Source organism: Myodes glareolus, chromosome 12, assembly GCF_982192425.1.
Source record: "Myodes glareolus chromosome 12, mMyoGla1.1, whole genome shotgun sequence".
NCBI classification, from domain to species: Eukaryota; Metazoa; Chordata; class Mammalia; order Rodentia; family Cricetidae; genus Myodes; species Myodes glareolus.
Genome location: NC_142037.1, coordinates 44915568 through 44941530, shown reverse-complemented (window position 1 = coordinate 44941530; position 25963 = coordinate 44915568). Strand labels below are relative to the sequence as shown.

Sequence of the window (25963 nt, the reverse complement as noted above, 5' to 3'; positions counted from 1 at the left end):
AGTTACACACATCTAGGGGGTGTGCAGACAAGGGTGTTACACACATCTAGGGGGTGTGCAGAAAAGGGTGTTACCATCTACGGGGTGCAGACAAAGGTGTTACACACATCTGGGGGCTGTGCAGACCAAGTGGTTTAGTTGATTCTTAGACTCTTTTTGCCTCTCATCAAACTTAACAATCTAAAAACTGCCGCTCTCCTCTCCTCTCCCTGACTGGGCTTCTGCTACCCTCACAGTCCTGTAAGGTCTACAACTGTCTCCCCAGCCCCAGCCCCAGCATCTGCCGCCAGCTCTACTATGGCAGTGTCTTCGCTCTGCTCTTCCCCTGCAGTCCCATATCATATCAGCATCTCCACACAAGCATCCCTTTCTTGATTCCTAAACACTGTCCTGCTGCAGTCTTGTACATTCTCAGTCCCCCTGCTCAGGAAACTTCATTTCCTCGCAGCGCCAGCCCTCGCTCACTCCTCAGCAGAGAGCTCTGAGACAGCTTCAATCCCCAGCGGGAACTGAGGAACCGTGGCTGCAAATGAGGTACAGAAAACACATTCTTCAAAGTAGAGGAGAAAAATGGGGCTGGAGCTGTACCCCTGTGGAAAGCATGCCCAGCCCCAAACAAGGCGCGTGGACCAGTCCCTGCGATTCCACCGCTCCAGGGATGGTGGCAGGAGAATTCAAAGTTGAAGGTCATCTTCAGCTTCATATGGAGTTCTGTGTCATCCCGAGCTACGTGTGACTGTCAACAGCAGCAAAAATAAAACAGTGCAGTGTCTTCTCTGTTCACTTAGCGATGCTATGCATATGTGTGTGATCCCTGCACACATCACAGTCATTGCTTCCAACGCACCCCATTACTGTTTGGGAGAAGCTTGCCGCTGTTTCTATTTAATTGTTGTTGACTTAACTGTAGGCATTTTTATTCCAGGCTCCCCATTTCCTCTGCTGCAGGCCCCTTCGGCTTGAGTTTCACTGTTGCTATAACTTAAGCTCCTCTCCTAGAGAACCCAGTGGTAAAGGCCTTCTCCAAGACTCCTCCAAGCTCTTTCAGGGGAGACCAGCGACGGCCCGGCCCCCACCCAGTGGGGAGACCCCTTTCTTCTGGTACCACCCCGCTCTCTCAATCCTCCTCCGTCAGCAGCACCCTCAAGAAATAACCTCCAGCCAGTGTCACGGCAAAGCTCTGATGGCCTAAGGAATCCTTGGGTGAATAGCTAATTGTCCCCGACAAACTAGTATTTGGAGGAGGGGGCGTTTCTGAGACTACACATCCCTGCTTTCAAGAAAGGCACCCACACTTCCACACTCAGACCTATCTGGGCATTACTTGGGGGCTTTGGACTGGAGAGAGGGAGGAGAGGGTTCTTCTGAGAACTCCAGACGGGCTGAACTGACTGCTCCGGGGTGGAGGGAGAAGGGAGGGGAGAGGTGGGGTGCTGGAAGGGGTGGGAACAGAAGGGCTGGCCAGAGCAGGACGCTGCTGCTGCTGCTTCGTGTGCAGGGGGCATTCGTCGTTGGGACAGAGGGATAGAGCCTCTGAGTGTCCTTCTTCACCATCTTCAGACATGGCAGAGAACTCGGACAAAGTTCCTATCACCTTGGTAGGACCTGATGACATTGAGTTTTGCAGTCCTCCGGTGAGTAGCCCCTGGGTCCCTAGTCCTGGCATTGAGTGAGGGCACACTCAGGGACCGAGGCTGCATGTGGGTGCCAGGTCCACTTCTGGGCTGAGAGGTTTGTGCCATTGAAGGTGTGGTGGTGACGGAATCAAACGAGGGTGCCCAGTGTCTGGGTGGAGTGGCAGGGTGCACAGGACCCAGCACAGGTTCGGAGGGAACCTCTTGTGACAAAAGAGTGAAGGTCTATGGGACTAAGCGCCTTGCCCAGGGAAGAGTCTGCTGTTATTTCCACACCTAAGGCCGGGGGACCCTTGGGAGGTGGCCTCTGAGTGTGCTGGGGCCAAAGCTTCCCACTCCAGTCCTCAAAGTTCCCCGGGGACACAGCACAGAGACTGGAGTGTCTGTGGCGCGGCGGCGACCCGTCCCTCTCCTGCTCTGCAGGCATACGCCACCGTGACCATGAAACCCTCCAGCCCTACGCGTCTGCTCAAGGTCGGAGCTGTGATCCTCATTTCTGGTGCGTTGCTGATGCTCTTCGGGGCCATCGGGGCCTTCTATTTCTGGAAGGGGAATGACAATCACGTAAGTCCAAAGAGAGGCTTGAAGGGTTATCCGCCCACGTTGGGGTGCAAGGGCCGCCAGGTGCGTGGGGTGGCCGGTCCCCCTAGGTGGAGACAGAGTTCAGTGAGCACAGCTGGCTCCTCCCCCTTGGTCCTCTAGGGACATCCCCCTGCGCGGATCCAACCGATGTGGGTACTGGGCTTCTAGGATGTAAACGGGAATGGAGAATGTTCGAGAATGCCCTGGACACTGGAAAGCCATTCTCTGCCACCTCGGCCGAACACAGCCACCAGGCAGTTAGACAGTGGGTAGGGCACGTGGCCTCTCTGAACTTCTCTTCCAGAAAGAAAGAATAAAAGTAGATGATCTTTAAGGTCCGTCCCCACCTGAGAAAAGCTGTAGATTTTAAAAGGACAAAGGGGAAGGGAGACTATTCCGAGCCACAGCTGGGGGTAAATCTTTATCCTTAAGGTTTCTGGGTTTGTGACCTATTTATTCATACTCGCTTCTCTTTATTAAAACAGAAAATCTGACTTCCTTAGCAGTGACAAATCTGTTTAAAGAGTCAGTATGGCCACCTGTGATTTAATAGCAAATGTCTCACTAACTACTACCCTGCCTTTATCTGCTGTTTATTTTAAAGCGGGATGGACTCTCACGGAGTATAAAAACTGCGTCTGTCTGGACTGGGTTGAGCTCCGGCGCGTTCTCTAAATACCTCACTGTGTCCACCTATGTAAAGGGGGCATTTTATCTTGGTGACCATTGCCACGCCAGGGTGGAAGCTCATTTCGGCTAATGGAAAAGAATTCTATCTCCAGGGTGCACACAAAGGGCTCTTTCTTAATCACTGTCCTCCCAGGATCGGTGGCTGCTGCTTTTTCTCCTCTCCCACCATGAAATTCAAGGCATGAACGAATCCCAGTACTTAGAGAAAATGGTGCTGAAAGCAATTCAACCATTTTACACATCACATCTTTGGCAGTCGCTGCGTAATTTGTATTTTTAACTCAAATGCCTAATGTAGATAAGCATGCCATTTAGCACTGAGTCTGTTGGAGAGACTATATCAAATTTACAGGCACCAATTTGTAAGATCAGGACTGTTTTCTGTGTGGATTTGAAAAGTGCCTTAATGTATTTGTATGTTAAATATAGACACTGGGCCAGATGCTCACATATGAAAGCAGAGAATCTGAACATGAAAATGATTTTAACATGTATATCCCCACTGGCAGCAGCATTGAGATTGTCACCCTTCAGGAAATTTGATGGCGTTAAGACATAAATACTATCTTTTAGATAACAAAATCTCCAAGATGAGAGTCATTCGGAAACAAAAATAGGTTTTTTTTTATGCTTTTGGTAAATATTTTGGCCATGAAGCTCATGAAAGCATTAGCGTTTGGCAATTAAGTGTTCTAGACAAACACGGCTAATTGACAAGCTTCTTTGCGAGAATGACCCTTCATACTGAAGGAGCGGGTTCCCGTTCCCCATACCTTCATTTTATTGTGAGATGTTTGGTTGTCTGGTTCGAGAGATTAGTATTAAATTCTAAGAAGACAGAGGAATAGTGAATCACATTTTATTGCCAACAATCAAAGTTATTGCTACTTCCTACACAGACAGGAAAATGAAGAAAATCATGACAGTTCTTTTTCTTTTTTCTTTTTTTCCTGGAAAAAAAAATGTCTAATGCTGTTCCGTATTATTTAAGTCTCAAAAACAAATCACAAAATTTGAAGTAGGGCGCATTTGGCGGTGTCTATGCTATGCGCAGGCATGGGCCTAACTTCTCCGAGTATAATTCTAAGTCCCCCAAACACAGCAGAGTGGAAAAGGTAAGTCTCTATCTGACAGGGTCATCAAGCTCGTGGACTCCCCCTTCTCCCGAGAGTCTCTGCGCCTCTGCTCTCAGTTTACAAAAGGGAACCAGCTGTGACGTCTGCTCCTCCCCATTTCCCATGACTCAATCCTCAAAGGTTGGTCCGCTCAAATTTAGCTGGAGGGTTACCAAGCACAGGGCACTAATAATGAGGGGATCACTGGCTGAGCTCAAATATTGAGGCCATTTTTCATCCACGTTGTTACAAATGGAACCAGGCATTGAAATACAGGAAATTCCCATCAGTGCCAGATAACTGACAACTCGACCCATTCCGTGAGGGGAGGAGACCGTTGCTTGGGGCCTTTTTTCTCAGATTAATTTTTCTAGACATTTTCCCAAACATTATGTAATTAATCTTATAGAGCCGAGGCCTTATTAAAAACTCATTAGCAAACATCCTTGGCTGTAAAAGGCACCACATTGAGCAGAATTTTGGCAAATAAGAAACTTCATTGTACTTGGCGAGAAATAGCCTTAGGTGCCAACAGCTCCCTGGGCTTAGAGCAGACAATGTAATTGCCACTCCAGCAACTCAGCTTCCTGCCCAGCTCGGGGCCCAGGACTTTGCAAACTGCAGATTGCCTTCCACCCTTCCCTACATCTGCCCCCCCCCCATCACTTCAAGAGGGTACAGGCTTTTCCTGCAGCCACCAAGATGAGCATGCAAGCTAGGTCTATTTCCTAAGGATGCCATCTGAGGCTAGGGAGCCACTGCTGAGGAAGTGGAAGGGGTGGAAGGTGAAATTAGGACTGGAAGGATCAAAGCCAACCTGGCTATGTAACATGATACACTCAAGGCTAACTTGGGCTACATATTGAGACTGGGGGTGGGGGGAGAGAAGGAGCGACGAGGAACCAACTAACAGAGATCTCTAAATGGTTAAACTCCTAGATGTTGAACTGTTTTAGTTTGTTGCCACCTGGGTGGAGGACACTTGTGCCAGGTTCCTAAGACGGCCACGGCTAACTCTGTGTACAATGGCTGCTCTGAGACCCCAGGTCAGAGCAGAGCCTGTTTCTCAGCTGGCCTGCAAAAAAGCTTGGTTCAGCCAAAAACAAAAACAAAAACCAGGCTTCCCTAACTGGGCTGCCTCTGGGGGAGAAGGCAAAGCAGGCTGCTGGGCTCCGGTCCTTCTCTGCTAATTCAGAGTCGGACCCAGCCCCGTGGTCAGGGTAGCATAAGGAACTTCAGGCACCCAAGTTCCTAAAAGGAGGCAAGGGAGCCAGGGATGCAAGATGGTCACTCCAAGGTGGTGCCAGTATTTTTTTTTTTCTCTTACCAAACAAAGATGGCTGCCCAGGAGTGGCCAGTCCATCTCCGCAGCTCTGGTGATAAAATAGTGCTCTGTGGGTGTAGCAATAATGAGTTTTCTCCAAGTGAGGATCCAATAACAACAACTCTGTTTTCTAGTGTTTATCCACGTAGTAGCCTAGCCACTCCTCCTAATGCAGGAGAGAAATCATGCTTGATTAGAATCACAGCTATTTACAGTTCTGACTGGCTGGCCTGGCGTCAGGTAGGAACCGTCTCTCCTCAGTTCTCAGCCTCCCCCTTTGAAGACTTGCACATATGCATTTCTGCATGGGCACCCGTACACTCTGTATGCCAGGCAGACGGTACCTAGATAATGGCCGGTTAATGAAGACAGAAAGATCACTAAAGTCCGAAGAGGAAAGAAAGAAGGAAACTCAGCCTCCAGCCCACCACCTAGAGAAAGGCCTAGCAGGGGAGCAGCATGCCGGGCAGGAGTGTATGTGAGTTATTTTTAAACCATTGCAGTGATAAGCTGTCTAGACCCAAAGAAACAAACAAACAAACAAAAAACCCACTTTGGGTCATCTAATTTAGTGATTAAAAATATCTTTTTCTTTTTTTTTTTGTGAGAGATAGTCTGTGTAACCCTGCCTTTCCTGGAGACCAGGCTGGCTTTGAACTCACGGAGATCTGCCTGCTTCAGCCTCTCGAGAGCTGGTGCGCGTAAGACATATCCCAGTCCTGTCCAAAAACCTTACCATATGCTATTTCACACATCTAATAGTGACCAAAAAACTTTAAAAAAAATTAATTTTCAAACGAAGTTGCCACTTTCTCGGCTGAAAACTTCTCCATCTCTCCATGGGTGGTTCTCAGTCCAGACACACAGAAAATTAGACTTTAGAAAACCAAATATTGCTGCTCCACCCCCAACTTGCACAGGCTTTGATTTACTTGGTCCAGATACAGTCCCTGGATACAGTCCCTGGAGAATCTATTCAGTTGCTTCTGGTGTATAGCCAAGATTCAAGTCTTGGAGCTGTTTAAAGAGCTATCAAACCCTACCAAAGATTTTACTTAGAAAGAATTTTAAAATAAATCAGGCTGAAGAGATGGCTTATTTGGTAAAGTGCTCGCCACGGACACTTGAAAAACTGAATTTGATCTCCCAGGATCCACATAGCAATCCTATCACTGAGGAGGCCAAGGCAGGTTTGTTGGCCAGCTGATTTAGTTGAATTGGTCAGTTCCAGGTTCCGTGAGACACCTTGTCTTAAAAACGTCAGGTGGTTAGTGATTAAGGAATTAATTTAACCTCTATACACACACCCTGGGGGGGGGTGGGCTATTCATGCACTCACCCATGTGCACAAATATGTGTATACTTACAAAGACGTGTACACACACACACACACACAAGAAATCGCTGTATTAAGTGACTGGTGTATGGATGAAGTCCTCAAACACAAATGTATTTGTATTTGTAATTTGAAATACCATTCGTAATGGTATTTCCATGCATCTGTAAGAAAGATGAAAGCCACCTCATATATTGCAAGCACCAAAATGCTGGAAGAAAGAAAGCATCACCGACTCTTGCGTTCACTTCTAGATTTACAATGTTCATTACACCATGAGTATCAACGGGAAGCTACAAGATGGGTCAATGGAAATAGATGCTGGGAACAACTTGGAGACCTTTAAAATGGGAAGCGGAGCTGAAGAAGCGATTGAAGTTAATGACTTCCAAAACGTAAGTACATTTCACGTGTCTAGAGAGTTTAACAGGCAAGCCCTGGCTTTCTTGGTCTGAGGAGAAGCAGTATCTCTCGTGTTCTTTACTGCAACTTCGATGCCCCCGACCCACCTGCACTGTGGAGCCTGTGCTCCATGAGAAAGGGCCTTGCTTTGTCTTCCATGTCTTCCAAAGGAAAAAACGTGGGAGAATATACAAAACAACAAAACCTCTTCGGGTGCAGTAGCCCCAGCAGTTAGGGAGGGTGACATAGGAGGACCCCTTGAGTCTAGGAGTTCGAAGCTGCCTGACAACATGAGATTCCTATCTCCAGGCAAGGAAAAAAGATTTTTAAAAAGGAAACAAGCAAACAAGACAAAACACCCTAATTCAGTTCATGTCCTTAAATAACCATTTGAAAAATTAATTTACTTCTAGAAAATAAAAGATATATGGACCTAGAAATCAAAATGAAGCTTTATTTTTCTAATGGAAAAGTATATCATTGACAAGAACATGCTCTTCTTGGGACTGCACAGAGTCTTCAAGAAAGACTCCTGAGAGCTACGTCATTCCAGGTGGTTTCCTATAACCTGGCATATAAAATGCTCAAATAACATCCAAGGGCAGCAAGGACAAAGCCTTGGACGTCTAGAGAATAAAGACATTTTAATGACTGGGTAGTTCCCCAACAACAGTGGGTTCTACTTCCATGTTTTTCTAAATTCCCACTTAAACCGGAAAAGAAGCGTGGGAGGATCCCCTGTCACAGCGCAGGTTTTCTGGCATGGCTATTACAACAGACACATTTCAGCCCGCTTTGTGTTTTGACCAAAATTTAATTTACAGGCAACCTACGCCATTAGATTATTCGTTGATGCTCCAGCGTGCATCTGCTAACAGGAGTGTCACTCAGGCTAAATTTCCAGTTGACTGCTGACACAATCTTATTCTCTTATGTTTTGTGACGAGGAAGAAGCATCCGTATTTGGGTTCTTCTGCTAAATCTGCAGACAAAGTAGGTGAAACTTCGTAATGAAGGAGGGCTCTTGAAAATGTCTCTTCTGATAGTTTATGGGTCTACAAACATCTCATCAAACCATCTTCCCCTGATTGATGAGAAAAAAACGAAAAGAAGCTTTTCATTTACACGAAAGCACTCCTCTTGTGGGAGCCAAAACATGCTTCGTGAGTCCTTTTGAATTCCCAGCAGATGCTAGCATTAGTGCTCAGAGATGCTGAACACTGATGCGCGTGAGGACTGGCTGTGTTGATGGAGGGCCTGCCCTGGGGACAGGCTCTGCAGCTCTGAGTGTGCCCAGCTGCACTTTGCAAATGGTTCTGGCCTGTGCACAAGTATAATTTCTCTGGCCCTATTAAATGCTTTAACTGCAAAACCCAGGACAGGGCAAAGCATTTTTTTTTCTCTCTACTACTCGATATAAACTAATAAAATGTGGCTCCTCCGCACGCATCATTCAATCCAGAACAAAACTGAATACCTATGAAGTGCTACAATGTCAAAATATGCAAACAAGGTTGAGGATGGATTACAAAAGGCCCCTCACTCTCGAGAGATCCAAGTAGCAAGAATATCCTCTGAAAATATTTTAATCCCAAACCTATATATCTGTTTTATAATCCTTTGGTTCTTTCTAATAAAGGTATTGATTGTGTTTTGTTCTCATAGACCAACGGGCCACAAATATTTTATAAACTGATCAATTCTCTTTGATAGCTCCTACATTTCTCTAAGTCAGACCTGGTGAGAGGAACATTTCTTTGATGGATAGTACCTGTTATGGGTTTCAACCAGCCTGGACTTTTGAAAAGACATGAATCAGCCTCTGTGGTCATCTGCTATTACTTTTGCCTCTATTTTAAACCATCGGTCAAATGTGGGAAGTGTTGATTGAGGCTCACCGTATGTGGGGATGCTGCTAGGTACACGGGGTGAAAGATGACTGGCATTTATCCTTCAAGGACCTTCTGGTCCAGTCTAAGAGAAAGATACATGCCCAGAAATGTGCCGCAATGAACTATGGGCAGAGTGTGCTCCACACACAAAGGCGGCACTGCCAGTTAGTGGCTTTGCGCAGGTTTAGCGAGGGGATGACATAATTGAATAGCATCCTGAGGGATGATTTGTGGGGCTGGGAACTGGACCAAGGGTCTTTCTTGGGCTAGACTAGCACCCTACCACTGAGCTATAGCTCCAACCCTTTTGAAGTGTCTTGAACTTTAATAGGGACCGCTGGAAAGGATACTACAAAAGAACTCACAGTCCCCGTGCCAGGGCTGTCAGCTCAAGGATGGGAATAGAGATGGATGGAGATAAAGGTGGGGTTAGATCATCAAAGGTTCTGAACTATAAACTGACACCCAGGACCCCAGTATTTTAACAGAGTCCAACATAGAACAGACACCTTGAGAGAGAGAAACACTGAAAACAAACAAACAACAACAACAACAAAAAAAAAAACAAGTGCTCCAAACTTTGTTCCCTGAGGGGGGGGGGGGGGGGACAAGACTGAGTTGATTCACAGGTCGTGATTTATATTCTGTAAGACTACAACCTGACAAGCATCCACGCTGTTGGCTAAAACCAAGCTCCTTAGATCTGAAGCCAGTAATGAAAGCCACGAGTAAAAGCCAAAAATAGTCAATAGTGGTGAGCACATATGGGTATTCTGGGTTTCCAGCAAGCAATTCTTTTAATGTGTGGATATTTGAACTTTGTGATTTAAAAAGCTAGAGGGGGAGAAAAACGCCAGCATAACCTGGAAGGTAGGTAGGTTATTGATTCCAAAAGTCAATACAACCCTCCACCGTAATGTAAAGGAACGGTGAAATGAAGGTAATTTATAGTGAAATATGGATTTCATATGTGCATGCTCAGCCTGATGCATTAACTGGTATTAATAAAGTCAAACGCATACACTGGCCGTCCCAGACTGCCAGCACCACACCTGCAATGCAGATGGTCACAAGTGAGCTTTGGCAATTAAGTGTTATGAAATTCTCTGACAGTCGGCGTCGGGACCAATCTCTTGATGGGCATGGCTGTGCATGCCTGCCACCCCGGCACTTGGGAAGCTGAAATAGGATCGTGAGTCTGAGACAAGTCTGAGATTCTGACTCAGAAATACAGCAAAAACTAATTTACTTCCATTTCTAAGTAACTGTGTGTAGGAAATCCACTGTGCTGGGAGCTATGCTCAGTCACTGTACGTTTTTATAAAAAATAAACAGTGTTTTGTACCAGGCAGATACCTACAAACAGTGTGGTTTCCCAGGACTCAGGACAGTTAGTTCTTCAAGATTCCAGGGTTCTGGGGGGGCAGAAAAAGGCCAAACTAGCCCAATATTTGTATCAGATTCTTCCAAGGATTTCTAAAATGCCTGTTGGGGGCAGGACTCCCTTCCCCACTTGAGGCCCTCTAGGGGTCACAGATAGAGCAGCAGCCAGGACGCTATCATATGGCTCCTTTGATGAGTGTTGGTTTTTTTTTTTTTTCAATCTTCACTAGTTGCCTTTGTTAGCAAATTTCCTCATTATCACTGACTTCTGAGGCCCTGTTTGTTTGCTAACACAGGAGGTTTGCCTGACTTCCTTGTACTTCTCCATCTGTTTAAATCGCTTAATATATCTGGCCACTTGAGGCAGATTTGCAGCTAGCCATGACGGCCAAGTGTGAATTCGTCGCCACCAGTCCCACCCCATGGGCTGTCAGCAACCTCTGCAGGGCGTGTGCTGGCAGAATGGACTCGGTTCTAGGTCCACTTTCCGAGGAGCTGACCTACAGTTGATACTGATCTCTCCAGGAGTACTGGAATGATGTATGATGTCCTCCAACACACCTCACGTTCAGAGAGCATGTGTCTGGAACCAGAAAGCCTACCACATAGGAAAGCAGTGGTCTCTCTCCCTTCCTTGTTTTTTCAGCTACAAGTCCTAAATTTACATGCAGAGCAAGAGCGGTAGAGATTTGGGAAACAGCACCCAGATATCAGCGGTTCTCAAGCTGTATTCCTTGTGGGACCAGCAGGGCAGCCTCCAAGGGCTTGCTGAAAATACAAACTTAAGACATTGCGCTGGAAATTCTCACCCTGGACTTGGGACCCAGCCCCCTGGGTTCCATCTCAGTGGCTCCAATACAAACAAACATTTATGAATTGCAGGTACAGGAGAAACTTGACCTGAAAGACTGATACAAGTCTTTTAAAAATTTTACTCTGAACAAGTTCCCTTTGCCCTCAACTGCTGGGCCTCAATTCTAGCTGTCTGTCCATCATCGACATCTGGGTAGTTTAAGAATACTCAAGAGACTGAGCACCACACTATCACTGCAAGAAGAATATTTTGGGAGGGCCCGGCAGCTGGGTTCTGTTTTTAGGTTGGTTTTGCTTGTTTATTTTAACAAGATCCTGCATACCTCAATCTGGCCCATAGACTCACTAGATAACCAAGGATGACCTTGAACATTAGGTCCTCCTGCCTCCACCTCCCCAGGGATCTATTACCAACTATGTTCTTAAAATCTCTCCACAAGAAGTTGGTGGCCAAAGCAGAGAGCTGTGGTCAGACCATGTCTCTGCCATGTCGAGGAGCTGGGTCAGGAGGGACAAGGGGGCAGGAGTTACGTTGTGTGAACAAGAAGGCCTCAAGGCAAAGAAAGGGCCATGTAGGAAGAGCCATCTTGGCTCCTCTACTCTGCTACCTGCCAGCCTCTGTGGGTTTCAGGTTCAGGAAGGTAGATTCCCGTGAGACTACTCCGGCTTGACTTAGGGTTAGCTTGGTCTCTGTTGAAGACCCCTGAGCCCACAGTTCTGGATTTGTGCTATTATTTCCCCATGCTTTAACACTAACTCAGTCTGGCCTTGTCCTACACTGATCTCCACACCCCAGGAGGTCATCAAGGTTCAGGCATGTGGTGGCATCGACATTATTAAGCATAACATTTATGACCTTTAAGAAGATTTAGATCATTTATTCCTCACGAGTGACATCAGCAGAATCAAAGTTAAACGCTCCTGGGACAGAATGTGCAGTTCCTTCTCGCGTCCTCTTCAGATGAGAGCCGCGCCCAGCTGTCAACTCAGAGAGAGCTTTGTGCCAACTTGTCCCTTAAGGCTGGTCCCCAGCCAGGAGGAGACATTGTTTATATCTCAGAGGGGACAAAACAAAACACCTAAATGCTCCGGTAAGATTTAGCTCCTGGAGCCATGTATGGCTTTTCTGTTTACTTCAGACTCTGTAACTGGGGAAGCTCAGAAATAAGGGAATTCATTAATTTGACCAACATCTTATGAGAGGCTTTGTAGGATCACAGACAGACAGACATATGCACGCACGCACATACTGATCTCAAGAAGTTTATAACTGTGAACTGTGGACCAATGAAAGAGGAGGCTTAGAAAAAGTCAGAGATGGAGAACTCACCTAGGCCGTGAGCTAAGAAAAGGTTACACGGCTAGAGCGGTAGCTCATCTGAGCTTCCCGCTGCACAGACAGGGTTCCTAACATGAGCCACTGGGCTCAGGTATCACCCCTCGTTGTCCCCCCCTCCCCTCCTGAGTGTGCTCGCTAAAGCATCCTCCCCTGCCTTTCCTAGCCTCTGTACTCGCCTTGTTTTTCTCTACAACTTTAATTTCTGCCCGAATTTATATTTGCTTCTTATTGGAAAACAATGTTGGTAAATTCCATGAGAGCCAGGACTTCATTGTGTTTATCCTTATAGCCGACACCTGGAATGCCCGACAGGCAAGACATGCAGCGGATGGAGTAAATAAGTAGATGGACCAATGAGCTCTTATCTCGTAGGGTATCACCGGGATCCGGTTCGCTGGAGGAGAGAAGTGTTACATCAAAGCACAGGTGAAGGCTCGGGTCCCCGAGGTGGGCACTGTGACCAAGCAAAGCATCTCTTCCGAACTGGTGGGTACCATCATACATGACGGGCGACACCAAAGACACTCTCTCTCCTGGGCAGGTTCATGACCAGAACCTGAGCTGGTTTTGGTTTTGGTTTTGGTTTTGCTCTACCAGAAGAATGTATCTGTCCTGCTATATCCAAGGGATCTTTCTGACATGGCGCAGCATATTAAAGCTGTGGGGAGGCCTGCTTTAAAGGGTGTTAGGTGGACAGAGAGAAAAGGCATTTGCTGCCAAGCCTGCCGGCCTGAGCCGGGGTCCTGGAACCCACATGGTAGGAAGAACAAACGGGCTCCTTCAAGTTGTTTGCCAGCGCCCACCCATGTGCTGTGGGTACACATACACATACTCTCACACACATAAGTAAGAAGCATGGAAAATGTTTCAGTGCATCGGAGGCTTGGTACTCAGATGGCCTTCTACATCCAGTGTTACAGGGCTATCAGACCAGGGATTAGAAATTCAAAATAGCTGGGTGGTGGTGGTGCACGCCTTTAATCCCAGCACCCAAGAGGCAGAGGCAGGCGGGTCTCTATGAGTTCAGGTCCAGCCTGGTTTACACAGTAAGTTCCAGGACAGCCAGGGCTACACAGAGAAACCCTGTCTCGAAAAGTGCCCCCCCCCAAAATCACAATAAAGATTAGAAAAAAGCTCACAGTTAGACCTTCACTAAAGGGACTTCAAGAAGCCCTCTCTAGTCTCAGTGCAGTAAAATGTGGGAATTCTTCCCTGAATGTTCCAGGGAGCTGGTCCCCCAGCCTGTTGCAGGAAGCTGGGGCAGATGGGGCAGAGCTCTCTTTCTGAGGATTTCCTGGGACGCTGGGCTGAGATGTCCTCTAGTTCATCCCTTGGTTCAAGTCAGCTTACTGAAGCAACACAAACCACGTGGGTTGTTTTGTTTTGAAAGCAAGGGACAGAACCGAAGGCCTGGCTAGCAGGGCAAGCACTAAGCTATAGCCCCATTTTTTTTTTCAAACACAGGGTCTCACTAAGTTTGTCAGGTTGGTCTTGAAAGCTCAGGCTAGAGTGGAACTCACTACATAGCCCAGGCTGACCTCACTCACCCTCTACACATTTTAAAAACATAATTCTTCCATTTGTTCCTAGTAGCTTGCCTTTAAGTCGGTATTTTGTTGGTTTCGTATTACTGGCAATTGAACCTGAGGCCTTACACATGCTAGGGAGTCACGCACAAGCTATACTCTAGCCCTAAATCTGATTTCTTTTTTAAATTTCCTTTTGGAGTTGCATAGAGTCCTAGAAACCCATTTAATATTTTCCATCTAACACTTTCAGGGCTTACAAAGTGACAAAGTGGTCACACCCACAACTGTCTTCCATCTGAGCCGTGGCAGAGGTTCTGGAAGGATGACGGCTTGGGAACCCTAAAAATGTGGATCCAAACCCCAGCTCTGTCACCTTCAAACCATTGCTTACACACTGTGCCCATGGCCTTAGAATCTACTAGATGAATGGGAAGACTGCCGCACATAAGTGCTAATTTTATTACAATCTTCTCTGAGCCTTTAGTATCCCAGAGAGGGAAGTGAACTGAGCGTCAGATCCCTCGGGGCCATGGAGGGAAACTATGGATAACAGCAAAGGTGCCTGGAAACCACCTAATTGTTTGTTCCCATGAGAGCCGCAGCAGGTGATGTCTCAAAACAGAACAAAACACAAGCTACAAACCAACCTGTGGGCTCTGAAGGCAAGCCGGAGGTCCTCTTCCTTCACCTACTTCAGCAACCCCAGTGTTCTTGCTGTAAGATGGAGACCAGACCCCCTTGCTCCATTCATGCTCCCTGTGAGCTGTGCTGCTCAGAGCCAAAGGCTATGACTCACAAAGGACCACCTAAAACAGGGATGGGGCATCCTCTGCTGTGGTCCTTGCAATTCTCTGCATTGCATTGCTGTGGAGCTCTGCCGCTCCATCACTGTCCCCATACGCGGGTGTGAACTCCGTCTCTCGCCTGCCACGAGAACCAATGACCCCAGCTCTATCACCCAGCTCTCATCATAACTTCATAGCATGTAACTTGACACTTTTGTCTGTGAGTGTGTGTGTACGTATGCAGGCTTGCGTGGAAGAGGTCACAGGACAACCTGTGGATCCTGGAGATTGAACTCAGGTCATCAGGCTTGGTGGCAAGTGACTCACCTCATTGGCTTTAATGAATTTTCTCCCATGATAAATGCATAAAAGTATAAAGATGAATATCACAACTGCGCAATCTAAAAGCAACCAAAATTGATAGCTTGGTGAGTTTGTATCCTGTGTGTAATAATCTTTTCAGAAATGCAATTAACTACTACAAGATTATTGTTTTCACCTTAGTGTAGGTTACAATAAATGAGCAAGAGACCAGAATATGATTATACTTTTTTCCTTTATTTTTAGACAGGGTCTCATTACATAGCCCTGCCTGTTCTGTTTTGGAACTCAGGTTGGCCTTGAACTCAGAGATCTGACTGCCTCTGCCTCCCTAGAGCTGGGATTAAAGGTGTAAGCCACCACCACCATGCCCAGTTACAACTATATTTTTGAAAGTCTTTTTAGTCAAACATTTCAGGAACCTTCAATTTCATTTAGTATTTGCAAATAATTATTTAACCACAGCAAGTAGTGTTGTATTTTAATCTTTGCACTTGTTAGATCAGAGTAGACCGTCTTGTGTTTTTGTTGTTTACGGATGCACGGTGGATCCTCTGATGGATGAAAACCAATTCAGAGAGCCCAGCTGGGTAAATCAGCCATGTTCATAGCTGTCAGTAGCAGGTGACTCCATTTAGAGTACCTTCAGCAGGCAGGGACTGGAGGCCGGCAGCTGCAGCACCGCACACCACGGTGACTGCCATCATTCCCATTTCTCTCCTTCCACCCCTGAATGGGGTGATGCTGCACGCCCTCTTCCCCAGCACTTACACAGGAACCGGGGAGCCTGCTCAGAACTACAGTGCCTAAGGACAAACAGGACCTGTGTTCAATCCCCAGAACTCACAGTGTGTAGTACATGCACGCAGTCCCAGAACTGGGGGTCAGAGAGAGGAAGACCCCCACAGAGTCAAAGGGCCTGTCTCAGAAAAAATGCTCTGCCCCCCGCTTCTCTCTGTCTCTTTTCCCCTCTCTAAATAAATAAATAGAATTTAAAAGCTGATCACTGCCAGCCAATCCTGATTTACCTTTAATAGGGAGAAACAGGCCCCTTATTCACATGCACTGTATTTCAGTCTGGACCTCACTGCCTGGCTTTGGCCACAGGGAAGCATGAAGCAGCAAGTGTTCATTACAATGGGCATACTGCTGCCTCCAGCAAAAAGCAGCTTGTATTGCAAAGGAAGGGGGGGGGGTGGATGTTGGGTGGCCCACGTGCTCCAAGCCTGACAGCATCCTGGCTCACAGGGCGCACCCCAGTCGGGCCCTTCTCTCCGCCCTGTCAGACAATGATGGAGCAGATTTATGTGCCTCTGCTCTCGTAAGTTCTTCAACAGTTTTTGTGTAACTTTAAAAAACGACTGTGCTCAGAGAGCATTCATTTCCTGGCTGGAGCCATTTAATTTAAGGTAAATAACTGGATTACCTGAGTGTTACCTTCCTCCAATAACTTTAAGTTGCTTAATGCAACCATAGGCCCGAGGGGGAACACACAAATGAAGTGCTGCTTTTACCTAAAGTGGGGAAGAAACATTTTAATTTCTCCAGCCTACTGCAAGTAATAAATACATGAAAGGAACAACCTGGCAAAAATAAATTTGTCTCCTGGGTTATCAAACCACCCTCCGCATCTCGCCGTAGAAGGCAATCCAGGCTTAGCTTTGAAATCTCGGTGGTGTGCTAGATGCGAGGAACATCTGAAATATGTTTTCTTATAGCTGGGAAATGGAGGGCTGGCTTATGTTAAATAATACTTTGAACTGGAGACATTAAAGAACCAATCACTTGCCTTTTCCATTGTTGTTTGGAAGCTGCAGAACAAAACCCCAGAAGATTTTCACTTCAAATGAAGGGTTCCTCTATCCTTTATAGGATTTCAGGGTCTGTTCAATTGCTTTTCCTCAAAAACGTCTTTGATCGAAAACATCAGATTAACCTAACTCTCAAAGTTGGTATCAAGTAATTTTCACTTCGACTCAAAACACTTCTATGCACACATGAGGGCTGTCTAAAAGCAGGGTGTTTGGGGGGGGGGGGGGTGCCAGGTGTGTGAACCAGAGGCTGGAGTCTTGGAGTGTGCACGCGTGGTATGTGGTATGTGCACACAGAGAACTGTCCCCGAGTTCGCACAAAGCCAAATAATCCCGCAACAGCCCGACTCAGTAAGCACCATAGGCCACCATCCTCTGCTCACGGGCCTTTCATTCTTACAGGAAGGCAAGATCATGCCCGTTAAGTATGAAGAAAACTCTCTTATCTGGGTGGCCGTGGACCAGCCTGTCAAGGACAACAGCTTCTTGAGTTCTAAAGTCCTTGAACTCTGTGGCAACCTCCCTATTTTCTGGCTTAAGCCTATGTATCCAAAAGGTAAAGTTTTAAGTTTTTGTAATTGGGCTTGGAATTCTCCCTGTCTCTGTGGTTCTTGGAAGCCCCCTCCACTGACCTAAGCTTGGAACAAACAAAGGTAACTTGGGACAGTTGTTGGCTGAGTCTTGGCAGTTAGCATGAGAGATAACAGAGAAGGAAATGGTAGGGTGGGGTGGCGGAGAGCCTGCCCTATGAAAGGGAAGGCACAGCAGGTTAAAGGGAGGCAGGCAGAAGAGAGAGCACCTCTGCATACCTGCAGTTTTTAATTTATGACCCCTGCTTCTTTAATCTCTGTTGTCTGCACCTTCCCATTTTATATTTCTTTATTCTTAAAGCATAGCATCAGGAGACTAAGAAGCTGTCGTGCTACCGATGCTTTATTGTATTCAAACCTAGAATTATGGGACAGCCATAAGCTGCAGTGGGTACAGGCTGAGATTCCTCAAGTTCAGCTTCCAAAACCAGAGAAATAAGTGCAGGGTCCCCTTGGTGTGAGTCATTTCTGGGTGGCAAAGGGCAGGTAATTCGAACAACCCTCACTCTTCTGTCCCCAAGGGCCTCACACTTCATTTCTACGGGGGTCAACACACTAGTCTCCCCAAGGACTACTTTCTAGCTGTGGGTCAGGTGGAGAGGGAGGACTTTCTCCTTACACACATGAGATAGGCTGTTTTCAGAAGGGTTTTATTGAATATCAGAAGACAGCAGTGAGGAAATGGAGAAAATGCAGGCACTAAACCCACTAGGCCAGGCAGTTCTATGGCTGGATGGCGGTGTAGCAACACTGGTGATTGCGCTTAATGCCCTGAACTAATGACTGGAACTCATCAAAGTGAGCTGGGCCTGGTGGCTCTGTCAGTCCTGGCACTAGGAAGGCTCATCAGTGAAGGCTATCCTTAGCTACACAGTGAGCAGACCAGCCCGTGCTATATGATATACCCTGTCCACTGCTATGCTTGCTCTGCCACAACCAAAACAATACTCTACCAGGCCTAGAGGGGACAGCTTTCTGATTCTACCATGAATAACTGATTATTATTGTTCACAAGTCTCATCTTGCTCCAGAGTCTGGAGGAGATGGTTACTCTCAACCCACACCAAGTAACGTCATGTCATACCTGGCAGAGGGTTAGGAAGAACCCTGAGGACTCTGGAGAGGTGGCGCAGAGCCACCTCATGGCTCACAGCCATCTATAATGAGATCTGGTGCCCTCTTCTGGTGCCCTCTGCAAGCATACATGCAGACAGAAAAAAAAAAATAAAAAATAATCTTAAAAGAAAGATTTAAAAAAAAAAAAGAGTGGACCATAAATAGATGGGAGTTAAAACAAACAAAAAAGAAGGACCCTGAGGCCATAGGCAGGATTAGTAAGAAACCACGTCCCCAGACTGCAGAGCTAAAGCAAGGCCACAAAGAGCACACACTGCATTCCTGCCACTGTCTTTGTTTTTTTGTGTTTGTTTGTTTCTTTTGTTGTTGTTGTTTTTCGAGACAGGCTTTCTTTCTCTGTAGCTTTGAAGCCTGTCCTGGAACTAGCTCTGGTAGACCAGGCTGGCCTCAAACTCAGAGATCCTCCTGCCTCTGCCTCCTGAGTGCTGGGGTTACAGGTATGCGCCACCACCGCCTGGCACCATCTGTCTCTGTGTCCCAATCCCACGGCCACACGCCACTTCTCAGTCCCCACTCCTGTTACCTAGGTGGGCCTTTGTGCCTTCTCACCCGGAAACACTGTCTTTTCCACTGGAGTCTCCCTCACTACACCCATGCTCTTCTCTCAGGACAACCACAGAGCTACCCTGAGGTCACCTGTTCATATTTACCAAGTGCAATTTACATCCCTGAAGGCCTATCCCGTCCTGGGTGTGAGAGGTATGAGCGAGCACAGCAGAAAACCATCTGTACTCTCAGAGCTGTATGCTGAGGGCTCAGTGCACAAAGATCAGTGGTCAGTGGGTAATCTAATTGGTGAGCCCCGGGTCCCAGTAAGAAACCAATATTTAAAAAATCCCACAAAAACAAAAAACAGGGAAAATGACTCCTGAGGAATACCACCCAAGGTTAACCTCTGACCTGCACACACATGGAAACAGGTAAACTGCATAAGGAGAGACTGTGTAAAACACAGCACAGGGTACAGCAAGTGGGGGAGCATACCAGACAAACGGCAGGGCCAAGATGAGTGATGTCACCCTTGGAATCAAGCTTATCCCCAATGTCCACCCTTTTAACATATACACATGGTAAGATCTTACACACTCAGTCAACACAATATCTACACAAGAGTTACTGGAGGTGTGGGCTGGAAGTATATAGCTCAGTGACGAGTGCTTGCCTGGTTTGACACCCAGCACCATAAAAAATGGACATCACGAATCAAGACTATATAAATGCCTCAGATTAGCAAAGGACTAAATAAATGTTGGCATGAGCATAGGATTATCACAGGCATTAAAATGAATTGCCCACTAATCTGTGGCGAGTACACTTATATTTTATTATAAAGAAATTAAATCTTTCCTACAATGCCCAGCTCCCTGTCTGGTTCTAGTAAAAGTCTTGCAGACTGAACGTTGGCTGTTGAGGAAAACAGGTCATCAGTATCACACAGGTGGATAACCAAAGGGGGAGGGTAGGTGAGCACAGGCCAGAAATGGACAGCCACGCCCTAGAGCAATCTACTGTGTCCTCATTTCATCCTTACCAACTGTTGACACAATTTACACATGTTCCCAAGATCCAGGGAAAGACACTAGATGGAGAGAGAATAATTTGCCTGAGGTCCTTCAACTAGCTGAGCAGTGTGAGCTGATTCAGGTCTCCTTGTGCTTTTCCAACCATACACTATTCATGGAATCTACCTATGGCTTCAGAGCATATCTAAGTGCTCATAAATAACAAACTATAAGAATGCTACCTACTATGCTAAGACCTTAGATATGGTTTTCCTTAGCCCCACCATTATCCTGTGAATGAGATACTACCAGCTCCATCTTAGACAAAGAAAGCTCAGGGAGACGCTACCGCAACGCTATGTGGTACTCTCCATCTCTGTTACTCCCCTGTCGTCGGCACTGCCAGATACATGAGATGGCTAACCGCAGTGCTGGGTTGGAAGCCAGCGTTCCTATCCTGTCCTTGCTGTCACTCACTCTGTGATCTTGGCCAGCTACTTGGTTTGCACCTTAATGCCCTCATACATAAAAACATCTGATTTTTCTATCCCATGTGAATTTTCTTCACAGAATTAACCAAGACAATGCCTCATATCAAGATGTAAAGGTTTATGTCTATACAATCAATCGATTAGGAGTACAAAGGGCTGCCGGTTATAGCATACTTGATCAGCAGTGGTTTCAAGCAGTTTTGTTTATTTACAACCCAAACCATAAACTATAAGGATGTTGGCATTAGTGCCCACTCCGTGACACCATCAAGTCTCCTTTCAGCTTATCAATTTGCTCTTTGTAGCATGTTACTTTATTCATTATGCTTATTTATCAATTCCTAATTCCAGATAGCACGTCTACATCTAGGTAAGACATAGAAACAACTTTCTGTCCTCTTTTATCAAGAAAGTAGGAGTTGGGGCCGGGTAGTGGTGGCACACGCCTTTAATCCCAGCACTTGGGAGGCAGAGGCAGGCGGATCTCTGTGAGTTTTAGGCTATACTAGTCTACAGAAGACAGGCTCCAAAGCTACAGAGAAACCCTGTCTAGAAAAAAACAACAGAAAAGAAAAAAGAAAAAGAAAGTAAAAGCACACATGGTGCTAACCTATTCCACTTTGCGTCTAGAGTTCGAAATAGCCTGCCTGGTCACTCCTGTGTCTAGAGTTAGAGATAGCCTGCCTGGCCAGTCCTCACTACAAAGAAGGCAGAGAAAATCGGGAATGTTTTATTTGCTCAGTTCCTATACTGAAGTGGGGAAAAGACAAAAGGGCCTGAGAACAGAGGTTTGTCAACCAACTTCCAGTGTCTCCTCCAGTCCGTATTATAAAACCAAATGGGAAGCTAGAACATGGCTCATACCTGTGGTTGTCACTGTAGGATGCAGATCTAATTGCCTTCCTCATGTTAAGGAATTAACTTACAGAAAATTTTGCAGAAATCCAGAGAGAGAGAAGAGAAGTAGTAAGAAACATTGCTCCCTCTACCACAAGACCACACAGTGAAGCGCGAGGCAACCCGGGCCCTAGAAGACTGAATAATGAAACCAGGCCCAGTGTCCAGGACGACGCAGAACCATTCAATCCCGACAATCCTTACCACGTGCGTACCAGTGTTTTCATGACATGCCCAGACAAATGCACTGAATGTGATGCTGAAAGTTTATTTCCAAGTGAGATTTCATGTATCTCCAGCTATGTGGTGTAAATTCAAAGTTGTCTCCCCCGCCCCCTTTTTTTGGGTCAAAGGGAAAAATCTATGAAAATAGATCCTACCAGACTCTGACTGTTTAAAATGTTCCTAAGAGTGCGTCTTCGGGGCAACACACGGAATCAAAGTGTTCTCTTCCCCTGCTTATATCCACTCTCTTTGTCCATTCACACGCATGCATGGGTCTCCTGACCTTTCTCAGGCCCTTTTCCCAGACCATCGACTGCTACTTCTGCCCTTGGGGCTCTCATTCCAGACACACGATGGACTCCCACACAGGAGACAAAACTCTGAGCTGAGGGGCCAAAAACTGACTTTGTGAGAATGGTATTAATGTATTAAAGCCCAAACCTTTTAAGAAATATTTATCATTTACCATCACTATACCTTGTCGAGAACAAAATAGAATATTTGTAGCTGTTTCTTTAAAAAAAAAAAAAAAAGTAGAAGCATACATTTAAGAAAGATATACAGTGAAATTGAGTTTCCAAAACATTCCAGCCCAGCCATCTTCCCCCAAACAGCTTATTAGTAACTATGTGTCCAGTTCATTTGCAGAACACACAGAGAAACACACACACCTTTTCAGAACAAAAATTCCATTCTGCTTTCCAATTAGAACACAGTATTTTGGGAAGTGTTCTGTTACTGGCTTCTGCCCAATCAGCAGCATTCTAACAAAGAGATGGGCATGAAACTTAACTAATTTGGCTTTAGCGGGCATAAAGCATCTCCCTATCATTTGCTACTGCTGTGGTAGTACCAGCACCAGATGAGGTGACTTAGGTGAGGCAGATATTAGCGCATGGACTCTATGACAGAAGTATGTCTTTAGCATAAATACCAAAACATAGTTCTGATACATCTAAGTAGGTAGGAGTTACACATTTTACTGGAGGTCAACACACCATCTTCATGTCTGTGAAAGGTAATGCAAGGCCCCTTTTCTACCATACTTTTCTGGACACATGGGATGGCCCAACGACAGGGGCTACTGAATCCAAGTCCCATGCTTGCTAAGTATAAACCCTACCACTGATTCTACCTTCCAGCCCCATCAAACCTTTCGGCCTTTGTTACTCTCTTGGGTACATAAATTATGTCATCTGCTTATTTACTTTGCCCATCTTTAATTATGTGTAAGGTTGAACATCTTCTCACACTCAATCAGCAGTTCTCAAAGGCAGGTCACAGCTCTTTGGGGGTACCCTAAGACCACTGGAAAACTCAGATATTTATATAAAGTTCCTAACAGTACCAAATTAGTTATAAAGTAGCAACAAAAGTAATTTTGTGGTTGGGGGCCACAACGTGAGGAAACCGTGTGAAAGGGTCACAGCATTAGGAAGGCCGAGAGCCACTGCACGAAACCATTTGTGTATCTGCCCCTCCCCGCGGCTTACTCAGTCCGACACTGCTCCACATATTGCAAACATATTTCCTAGCTTATCATTTTAGACTAATATATTTTAGAAGGATTTAGAGCAGAAGGTATTCTCTAAATAACCCAAGGCTTATCAGAAAATTCAGAACACCATAGTACTTTATTCCCTAGGTTCAAAGAATAACAAGAAATATAATCTGAATAGGCAAACAAAATTTAATATCGCTTATTCCCCAGGTAGCTGGGCTAGATGAATCTGTTCAAGGTCTGAAGCTATCAGGCACCTCACAGAAGGGATGTGACGTGTCTGCCCTGGCTACAGATTCCAGTAATCCACAGCCCTTGAAAAACTCCAATTATGTCAACTTTTTCCTTTATCATATGCTGAGCTTTAGGCAAAAAAAACTTCAAACCTTTCCCTCAAGGTCTGTCCTTCACAAGCTTCTCTAAGGAGCAAGCAACAGCCTGAGATTCCTCCCAATTTTGTTAATCCTAGTAAGTCCCTGTTGAACCTCCCCATGAGGAAACACCTCCATTAACACTTTCGCCCCAGAGAAGTCACACGGCAATTATTCAGGGGGCTGTTCCAAGAGATAAGGGGGAAAGCAGCCTGCAGACTGGAAGGACGTCTGAGGGGTGAGGGATGCATTCTGAAGACAGGATCTGAACAGATGTCTTGGACAGTGTTTAGGGACTGCTCGTCCTGCTAGGTGTGACAATGGCAGTGAAGCTGTGTAAAAATCACTCATTCCTTTTACAACTACTTTCTATTTATGGTTGAAATGTCCTGTTCAGACTTCTTTGAATTCGTTATCAGAATCCTCATTCCAGTACTACAGGAGAAAACCAAATAAACGTGACAGGTTAGCAGCTGTCAGAACAAGCAAGCGCACTAACGCTCCATAAAGGTTCTCCCACTGCCAAGAAAAATTTAACTTTCCTCACACTGACTAGACTTAAACTCACAGGGCAAAGCCAGTTGCCTCCAGGATGGATGTGGAGACACAGAACTTACAACTGAGGATGTGGATAAATGTTGTGCCCGTTAACTACAATCCAGATATTTCAGGAGGTTTAGCAAGGACTGCTCCAAGATCATGGCCAACCTGGGCTAGTGTGAGATTCTGTATAACCCCACCAATGCCCCAAGTAAATAAAAACAAGGGCATCTTGCTAGTATGTTCAATGTGTATTTAAAAACATACAGAAACCTGCCCTGTAGGTCCTCGGAAAGATAAACCTTTCCAGTATCTCAATCTATCCTGCAGTGAAATGAAGTTTGACTTCATGCCTGTGTTTGGGAACACCAAAGGTCTCCTCCTCCATGAAGGCAGCATCTGCTGTTGCTGATGCACAGGCAGGAGAAACTGAACGACTCAGCAAGGCTCTCAGAGCACAAGAGTTGAAGTCAAGCCTGGCCCCAGATCATGGGTTTAAAACACGCACCCAAGAGCTCTGGGATTCATCACTACAGGAAGAAACAAATGTCCACTGACTTAAAATTAGCAGTTAGGATGCTCCTTCTGATCAGAATGCTTCCTTTATGCTTATTTAGAACAAAGCAAGTCACTTCTGAATAGAAACCATAGCTCCTTATGGCATGAAGGAACTTCATTAAATACCACACAACTTTCTGCTGGTGACAGGCTAAGTAGGCAAAGGCGCCTTGATGTCAGAAGGAATCCTGAGTGGTGGCACTAGTTTGAAATCCTACAACTGACTGTTCTGATCTCCTGAAGCAGTGAACTCAGGACCTTATTTTAAAATGCTATGCACGCTGTAATCTTCTCATTAGAGGGAATAAAATCATTGTCTTTCAATTCACAGCAGCAGGAAGGAGAAAGCATGACATTTGACCCGAGACTGGATCATGAAGGAATCTGCTGCATAGAATGCAGGCGGAGCTACACACACTGCCAGAAGATCTGCGAGCCTCTGGGAGGCTACTATCCTTGGCCTTATAATTATCAAGGATGTCGTTCAGCCTGCAGAGTAGTCATGCCGTGTAGCTGGTGGGTGGCCCGCATCTTGGGCATGGTGTGAAACCACTGCATCTATCAGGTACTGTCAAGCAAAATTAACCTGAGAGATGACAGCCAAAGGAGCATAAAGCATGCTCTGGCCAAGGGACCACAAAGGATTTTATATTCAAGCTAAGTGATGTTACCCTAAACAAGACACCAGAAGCTCTCCACTGTGTGTGCAAACGTGCTGAAGGGGTACACTAAGTCTAATATTCTCCCTTCACTATTTGCTTTGCCAATAAAGCCTGTTGCAAGTCTTTAAAAACTACTTTTAAAATAAACATGGAAAGTTATTCACGGTTTGTCCCAGATCTGTCATATACTTGAATTTCTTTTAATCAAATCATGATTGAAATCATCCCAATGGTTCTATTGTTTACAGGGAATGTTCTTAACCTTCACTGTTATTCCCAGTCTTGCAAATGTGCCCAGAGTTCCCACTCCAAAAAAACTGGGGAAAACACAGAATTCACCTAAAAGCAAACATTACAACCTTCAATGTGTACTATATTAGCTATAATCCCCATGACAGGTGATTAACAAGGGACAACCATGTTAAGTCCCTTCCAGGAAGAAAGCACTAGGATAGAGAACTAGGCACAAGGTCAATCAGACACACAGGGAAGAACCGCGACATTTGTCTTCACTCCCGTTTGGGAGGCACAGG

At 45.9% G+C, this 25963-nt stretch overlaps 1 protein-coding gene across 3 annotated transcripts; it reads left to right on the top strand.

Annotated features, from left to right (window-relative positions):
• The first annotated feature begins 1444 nt into the window (after positions 1-1444).
• On the top strand, positions 1445-25589 carry Cnmd (chondromodulin). 3 transcript variants are annotated; one of them, XM_085698291.2, is made up of 7 exons: positions 1446-1634; positions 2058-2198; positions 6936-7076; positions 12883-12996; positions 17359-17512; positions 21617-21780; positions 25103-25589. In XM_085698291.2, the coding sequence occupies exons 1-7, from the start codon at positions 1563-1565 to the stop codon at positions 25313-25315; spliced, it is 999 nt and encodes a 332-aa protein (XP_085554417.2). In that variant the 5' UTR covers positions 1446-1562; the 3' UTR covers positions 25316-25589. The 3 variants fall into 3 exon arrangements, with proteins under 3 accessions (XP_085554418.2, XP_085554417.2, XP_085554416.2); XM_085698290.2 differs by having other exon boundaries at positions 1447-1634; positions 25100-25589; XM_085698292.2 differs by lacking the exon at positions 2058-2198 and having other exon boundaries at positions 1445-1634; positions 25100-25589.
• Positions 25590-25963: the final 374 nt, after the last annotated feature.